The sequence below is a fragment of the Mytilus trossulus genome, chromosome 9 (genome assembly GCF_036588685.1).
Source record: "Mytilus trossulus isolate FHL-02 chromosome 9, PNRI_Mtr1.1.1.hap1, whole genome shotgun sequence".
Taxonomy (NCBI): domain Eukaryota; kingdom Metazoa; phylum Mollusca; class Bivalvia; order Mytilida; family Mytilidae; genus Mytilus; species Mytilus trossulus.
Window position 1 is genome coordinate 52,423,628 of NC_086381.1, and position 8,960 is coordinate 52,432,587.

Here is an 8,960-nt window from a genome sequence, read left to right on the forward strand (position 1 = left end):
AAGAAAAGAAGAAAGGTTGATTTTTTTACCTATACAAGTAAAAAAATCTGAATGGCGAAGGGACATAACTCAGCCAATATTTTTTTTACCTATACAAGTAAATAAAATCCACTTGTATAAGTATCCTACAAATTTACTTATATGTGTATATTTTTTTTTACTTCTTCAAGTAAATAAAATACACTTGTATAAGTAGTACCCCTGACTGACAGTAATCACATGGATTACTTAGTTAGTGAGTTAACTCTGAAAGAATCAATGATTATTTAACTCTGCCAAAATCTCAGACAGAAATCTGTAGGCTAATTATACAACCTTATGCAAAACATCCATTTGAAAACAACTTAGCTAATTGAGATCAAGATAGGTCCTATTTTTTCCAATGTAAGAGTGCTTAGATATTGAAAACTCATCCTATGATTCATACCCCCTCTGAGATCAAATGACACAGAAATTTACAGCTATCGGTCACCTTACAGCCTTTAACATTGAGCACAGCCCATACCACATAATCAGCTGTAAAAGGCCCCAAAATCAAAATTGTAGAACAACTTTTATTTGTTTTAAAGGATGGATATGGATTGAGTACAATATAGTTTGAATTAGGGCCCGCCTTTAGGCGGGTCGCCCTATAGTGATCAGTCTGTCCGTGTGTTCGTCCGTCCGTAACACTTTCGTGTCCGCTCGATATCTAGAGAACTATTATGATTTCATACTTTATACTGTACATGAATATTAACCACCACCAGAGGGTGTGTTATGATGTATGTACAACTTCCTAGGTCAAAGGTCAAGGTAAAAAAACTTAGGTTTCAGTTGACAACCCAGTGTCCTTTGGTGATGATAGTGTCCGCTTCATATCTAAATAACCGTTATGATTTTATACTTAATACTTAACATGATTATTAACCAACACCAGAGGGTGTGTCATGTTGTATGTACAACTTCCTAGGTCAAAGGTCAAGGTCAAAAACTTTGGTTTCAGTTGAAAACCCCGGTTCCTGTGGTGAAGATCGTGTCCACTCCATATTTAGATAACCGTTATGATTTCAAAGTTTATACTTTCATTCATTTTAACCACCACCAGAGGGCATGTCATGATGTATGTACAACTTTCTAGGTCAAAGGTCAACTTAAAAAAAAACTTTGGTTTCATTTGAGAACCCCGTGTCCTTTGGTGAAGATAGTGTCCGCTCCATATCTAGATTACCGTTATGATTTTATACTTCATACTTAACATGATTATTAACAAACACCAGAGAGTGTGTCATGATGTATGCATGTTACATGTTATTGACAGCGGGGCCCACAGAGATGGCTCCCATCTCAATGATATCTAGTTTTGTTTATTATTTTAATTTCAGATTTCCATTAAATAGAGAAGGTGCATTAAAAGTATTGATAGATTGTTTAGGAAATAAGGATGTTGTTATAAGTACAACTGGTATGACGTCTAGAGAGTTATTTGAATACAGGTAAATAACAATATCATAGATAATATGTGCATAAAGTATATATATTTGTTTAGGGGCCAGCTGAAGGACGCCTCCAGGTGAGGGAATTTCTGGCTGCATTGAAGACCTGTCGGTGACCTTCTGCTGTTGTCTTCTCTATGGTAGGGTTGTTGTCTCTTTGACACATTCCTCATTTCCATTCTCAATTTTATAAAGTTTGTTTTTGGGGGTATGATAGGGCTTGATATTTGCCAGTCATATTTTCAATTCACATTGTAAACATTAGAGAAAATCCATTTCTTATCAGCATAGGATAATTTTCCTTTAAGCTCCTGTTAAATGATATTACTTATATCCTGGTATTTTTGATAACTACTTACCAGCTTGTTTGTTTAAGTCATGTAGAAGAGATATGCCCCTTGATAACAAAGTAGATTGGTAAAGTGAAGATTTCAGTGCTCTAGCTTAGAATCTACTGAAGCTACTTTGAAAACAGAAATTATTGTGTACATTTATTATTGCAATAAGAATGGAAAAAAATGTGAGTTTAATTATTGGGATATGGGTAACATCTGCATAGAGGTCAATGTTTCAGTTACCATGGTTACCAGAATGTGAGTTCTTATTATTGCTTAACTCACTTAGTCCCATTAATAAAAACTTCGCAATAGCTTCTGAACATACATTAGTTAGAAAATTTGTTCCCCTCAATAAATGAGAAAATTTACAATAGAGCATTACAAATGGTCTGTAAATTTATTTCTCTTCATATGAAAATAGTCATACATCTTTTAAAGAGTTAAAAAAAATAGTACTGTTTGTCAACTTTTGTAGGAGCTCTGCTTTTTTTACCCATTTACTTAGAAAATATAATGGCCTTGAAATAGCGTCATTTTTTTCATGTTAAATAATTTACTAGGACAGAACATGAAATATTGAAAATGCTCCATTTTGACAATAGCTACACATTCAACTATAAGATTATTTTACAATTAATTACACCTTATATAAAAATGCCAGCTTTCGATTGGCTGATAGCCAGTGTATTTTTCGCATATTCTAACATTTTTTCCTCATTTCGAATGAATTTGACTGTTTTTTCACCACTGCTGGTGAATATGCCTAAAATTCCATGGTATTTGCCATTTTGGATATTCCTTTTTTACCCTCGCGAGCATGTTCCCGCCAATTTTTTCAGATATGACGTTCCATAAAGACAGCGCGTACGCATATAAGTACGTGTATAGTTCCCGCGGTATATTTTATGATAGTACTTGTCCTCAAATAAATATTTCCTTTTCCTAGTACAGAGAGTTTAAATTAAAAAATTTATTCGGTGTAATTAAACAGGTATATAATGTTATGGAGGGGTATTTGCAAAAAATACAAGTCTTGGGACAAAATTTCCCTTGCCTAGCGGCTCGGGAAATTTAAGTCCCTCGACTTGTATTTTTTGCAAATACCCCTCCATTATGTGATATATCTGTTCAAAATTGGTCATTGTGTATTTTGGATTTTTGTTTTATTTATATTATTGGGTTGCTGTCTGTTAATGTTTAGTCCATATCTTCTTTTATTATGCTCTTCCTACGATAGAAGAGGGATATTATGTTTTCTGGTCTGTGGGTCTGTTCGTCCCGCTTCAGGTTTAAGTTTTTGGTCAAGGTAGTTTTTGATGAAGTTGATGAAGTTGAAGTCCAATCAACTTGAAACTTAGTACACATGTTCCAAATGATATGATCTTTCTAATTTTAAAATTAAGTTTTTCTGCAATTTGACTGTCCACTGAACATAGAAAATGATAGTGCGAGTGGCATATCCGTGTACTTTGGACAACACATTCTTGTGCACAATAATTCAGTGAGGTTTTTTTCAGGGTAACTAAGGACATGGGCCATGAGAAAGATTTCCTGACAGTAGGTTCTATGGGTCATGCCTCTTCAATAGCCTTAGGAATAGCATTACAGAAACCAAAAAGACAGGTAAAATGATAGAAAAAGATTCCATCAGCAGTGTATCACATCACAGTTAATATAGAAAAAGATTCCATCAACAGTGTATCACATCACAGTTAATATTCAGAAACAAAAATACACATAGTGTATGTGTGATGTCAAAATGAATGTATTTGTCTCGACCACAGAAACTTCTGTTAGGCAGAACATATAAACGTTCATAAACGTTCACAAATTCAGCAGACCCATACAACATTGTGCTAAATGATATGAGATTAAGTAAATTATCTCCCTGTTGAGTTGTTTACAATAAAAAAAAAATCCCATTTACCTACTTGAAACATAATTGAGAATGTATAACACTAAATTTTCTGAATCAGATTCAATAATAATCATGTTTTTGTCTGTGTACAATCTCAAGAATTCTTGCTCACATTAAATATATATCATTTAACTTTTAAAAAGGTGTTCTGCTTGGATGGGGATGGAGCAGCCATTATGCATTTAGGATCCATGGCATCCATTGGTCAGAATGGACCAGCCAATCTAAAACATGTGATTATAAATAATGGAGCCCATGATTCAGTGGGAGGACAACCATCAGATGCAAAGAACCATGATTCATTCTCATTTGTTAAAATTGCTGAAGGTTGTGGTTATAAACAGGTAGGATATAGGATTTGTGCATTCATTCTGCCACTCAGTCTATAGCATTAAATTCCCTCACTTCAGATAGTTGAATTTTCAGATTCTAGAACTAAGAGTCTTGTATAGAATTTGTAAAAACTTCGTGCAGAGTTAAAAAATGTCATACCAAATTTGATGCAGTTACTGAAAAGTACATTTCCTATTTCACAAATTATTGTAAATATTGCATTGGAATATAATATTTCCCACAGAAAGTAACCAAAAGTTAGCGTGCAATAAATTCTAATTTTGCACTAGTGCAATAAATCTTCAAAATTCATGACGTCAACGACAAAATCTTAGGCCAAAAAAAATATATGTGTGTTTCCTGCTCCCTAGGCAAATAAATCAGGGTCGGTAAGTCGGGATTATTTTTTTTATTATTTTTTTTTGCACACCCTGTCAGAATTGCCATCGGTTAAATGTCATGTTTGGTTAGGGTTCTATACCAAAAAATGATTTAATCTCTATCAGGAAGCTTTAATTGACTGATCCTCCCAGTGCCAACACTTTTTAAACCTTAATTGTAGCACATTTGTGCTGGGAGCAGCCATTTTGATTGTTTAGGCATAGTAAGATATACGGATCTGTATAGGACCAGAAACATTTTTTTTTCCGGAATTGAATAAAAAGGTCTAGGGTCGGGGTTTTGAGTCCAGGAACAGGAAACAGCCATATATTTTTTTTTGGCCTTAGTTTAAACCAATTTTTACTTTCAAATAATATATTGCTATACAATAAAAGGGTTATAGCATGAATATAGGGGAATGTTGTCCCTCATAGAACATATATTGCACTCGCAAGCTTGTGCAATATAAAATTCTACTGAGGACAATATTCCCCAATATTCATTCAATGACCCTATATTACATCACAGTGAAACAAGATGGTTCAATGAAGTTACTTAAGCGGATTGTGTGTGTCATTCCTAAAAATCAAATAAAGATTGGTCTAAAGGAGAATGTTAATCTATTATAACAAATAATGAAAGTTTATAAAAAACAGCATTTATCAAATGTGATAGTTTTATTTATCAATTGTGATAGTTTTAGTTATCAATTGTGATAGTTTTATTTATCAATTGTGATAGTTTTAGTTATCAATTGTGATAGTTTTATTTATCAATTGTGATAGTTTTAGTTATCAATTGTGATAGTTTTATTTATCAATTGTGATAGTTTTATTTATCAATTGTGATAGTTTTATTTATCAATTGTGATAGTTTTATTTATCAATAATCCGAGTTGAATGTTTGAACTATTTCAGGCCTTTTCAGCCACCACAGAAGAAGAGATAAAAACTGCTATAGCAGCGATGAGATCAATGGACGGACCCTTGTTGTTAGAGATTAAAGCTGAGAAAGGACATAGAAAACAATTAGGCAGACCTACTAGGACTCCATTACAAAATAAAGAAGATTTTATGCACTTCTTAGCTATAGGATAAACAATCAGTCTTCTTAGCTATAGGATAAACATTCAGTTTCTTAAAACGTTTGTCTAGGGATTTTATATGAATTTATAGGAATTAAATTATCAAAGAGGGGGTATCCTTTTTTTTAGAAATTTTGTATGATTCTTTTTTTTTGTATTCATATAATATTATTTTTTTGTTCTGGGTTTTGAACAGGAGGTTAACAGTATTTTTTGTCATTTTACATTGGGTAATCATATAGTATTGAGTGTTTCAAATTTAGATTAGACCACCAATGATAAATAATTGTGTTTTTTTTCATCGCTGCTTGTTTAAGATTGATTTTGCTGTCCCAAGTCATTGCTCAATTCAACCTAGTATTATTTTCAACAAATTCGTTTTTGAGTGTCAAAATGTGCAACATATATTTAAAAGTGCTATCAAAATTCATTATGCACAACATTTTTTTTTCCAGTTATTTTTTTACTATTCATATATTTTTTTTATTAATTATGAATGAATTAAGCATTCTATATTTATACTTTTGTATATTTGCTGATATTTATTTTTTTAGTGTTCTCCATGCTCTATCAGATGTCCACCATGGATCCTCTATGTTGAATTTAAATGAGAATCTCTAAATATAAAAAGTAATCTCTGGTTCAAACTTGTATGAATCGTATTTGAAGCTTTTAGATAGAATGGTCTCATTCAATTAAAGTGAATTAAGAATTATAGATTTTTGTGTATTCATTTCTACTTTGATAACAGTTATATTATGAAAAAGTGATTAATATCTGACTGCATTTTACACTTTTATATTGGCATTCAGAAGCTTTTGATTCCTCTCTAGTCTTTTTTTTTCCATCACCTTTTCTACACCATTATTATGAAGATATAGTAGTGTAAATTCAGAAACTATTGCATGCATTTATTATTTTGATTTTTAAAAACGGACAAAAATACAAACCGCTGAAATGTACGAAAATAAATGTGAATAGACCGATTAATTTATAATATGATGTCTGCTACTGAAAATAGTTTACCTGTCACCTGAACAGGTAGTTTTCAGCTGTCCAACAACTAATTAGCCTTAAAATTAGAAAGTATTGAAGAAGGGGTTGTTTTGATAGTAATTAATCATCATGTCACTCTTATGACAGGTAATGTGTGGCTGTTAAAGGCAAAGGTTTGGGTCAAAAAGATCGAGAATTATGTTTAAATGACGGAAAGAGCCTTGAAAACTAAAAAGTAGATGACCGTTTCTTGCTTTGCCAAGCCTGACTTTTACCAGACATTATACAATTGACAGGAATATATGACCGTTTTGGAAGCCTTGCTACTCACCCAGTCCAATTATTCACATTTAAAATAAAAACTTTGGAATAATTTCTAAATACAGAGTACTCTGCCTTTGAAAGATGACCGTATCTTCCCGTTTTATCATCTTAACTCGTGCATGCATATATCGTTTCATCTCAAATTGAATAAGGTCATACAAATACCATTTATCAAATTAAGGAAAAAGATTTTATGCACCTTATCAAGTTTTGGACCATAATTCAATATTTTTTATTATCTCTCATGTTGTGTAACTATTTGTTCATTGGTTATTTTTGGCAAATGTACTTTTATATACATTTGTACACATAGACATTGTGGAATACTACATCAATTTTAGTGATTACTTTTTTTGAAGCATCCTTTTTTTCTGAATTTTCCAAAGAACTGAAATCCATGTTGTTTTGTAGTGAAGAATAATGCTCAAGAATGAAAAAAAGGAAGTGTGTTTTATGTTCAAGCATGAAGCCAAATTTGATGTGTTTAGCTCTGATTGATGCTCATGAGAATTTACCAAAGTCGTGTAACTTATTTTTTTTGAGATTCCTGAAATGGAATAATGTGGTGACATTCATTTGAATTGTCATTAGATAGAGGTAACATACACACATATTTTAGTTTTTGTGTCTAGGTTGTGCTGAATAGAAATAAGTACGTGCCATATGTTTGATTATAAATCCTGGTTTCTTCATAATGAATGAAAGATATTTTTAAAATGTCCTTTAGTCACAACCAGTGTAGCAAAGAAAGAACTTCAAGAAAAAAATCCATCTTGATACATGTATACTTGTCTTGTAATGAACACAATTTAAATCAGTGGTTAGTTAAAAAGGTTAATATTTAGTACTTACTTAAAGAGTATATTGTGTTTGTTTGTTTGTTAATATATATTAGAAGATTAGATATTCAATATTTACTAATGAGTGTATTTTGTTTTGTATATTTAGATATTTAAGTGTTTTGAATTATTTATTAAAAAAAAGTCCTAATGTGATTACCGGTTTTTCATTTATATGTAGTCTGATTTTGATTTGAATTTGAAAAGTCACCAAGAAAAAAGAATCAACACCAAATAATGTGTCATTGTTACCATGGTAATTTATGCAATGCGACTACCAATAAATAAGATATTGTGTAAACAGTTTTGGAATTTTATTAGATTTCTACATTTTTACCATGTTATGGCCAAATAAGGTCCAAAATAACCTAAAACATTTGATTCATGGTTTTGTTGTTATTTTCAAGTTTAAACATATTTATGAATAATCACCTGCCATATAAGATCTACATTGTCATAAGAAGCAATACTACATTAATACAGAATCTCATTCACGGAGGGTAATTATGCTCATGTTTTAATTTCAGTATTTCAATACATAATTGTTTAATTTTTAAAAATAGAAATAAATGTATTAATTGTTGTAATATCTATTTGTAGCTCGGAGAGCCATCAAATGTTTTAAGACTGCAATATGCATTGTTACAATTTTTCTTTTTAACTATTTTCTCAATTATTTTTTTCATTTTTCAAACATACCTACTTTGCCTCTTAATTTAAATTGTTATTATTAAGAGGTTTATATTCACTTTGAAAAGATCTAGATTTCTCAATAAACATATATTATGGGAACAAAACTTAAAAAGCAGGTCTGGTTATATTAGTAACTGTGTTTGTTATATTTGTATTGAGGGATTAAATAAATATTTATGATCTATTTTGTTTGCTAATTTTATACTTTAATCATTGTCAAGGATATTTATATGTCAACCTTTGATCTTGTTTCAATATTTGATATATTGATGAATCTAACATGTTAGGATATTATTGCTATATTTTGTCTGATTTCTTGCACACAATTTTATTCTAAAATGGAACAGAAGATTTGAAGTTACATCCTTTGTTTTTAAATGCTGATACACCTTTTTAGACTATGATGTCATTTGTTCTATCAAATTTAAAGGTTGAATTATGTCAGGCTTGTAGGCACTTTAGTATCTGTGATATGTATAAAAAAAATGATAACCTAACTTCTGATCTCAACCGTAAATAAAAGGGATGTTTATAAATAAAGGCAACAGTAGTATACAAACTCATCATAGATACCATGAC

The 8,960-nt window shown here is 31.1% G+C and overlaps 1 protein-coding gene across 6 annotated transcripts in view; it reads left to right on the forward strand.

Annotated features, from left to right (window-relative positions):
- Positions 1-8,566, forward strand: part of LOC134683096 (phosphonopyruvate decarboxylase-like) — a 28,396-nt gene extending 19,830 nt beyond the window's left edge. For all 6 annotated transcript variants that reach the window (XM_063542173.1, XM_063542175.1, XM_063542174.1 and 3 more), the window contains 4 exons: positions 1,365-1,475; positions 3,331-3,436; positions 3,875-4,075; positions 5,363-8,566. In XM_063542173.1, the coding sequence (XP_063398243.1) occupies positions 1,365-1,475; positions 3,331-3,436; positions 3,875-4,075; positions 5,363-5,542 (598 nt within the window). In that variant the 3' untranslated portion in view covers positions 5,543-8,566. The remainder of the gene's footprint in view (positions 1-1,364; positions 1,476-3,330; positions 3,437-3,874; positions 4,076-5,362) is intronic.
- Positions 8,567-8,960: the final 394 nt, after the last annotated feature.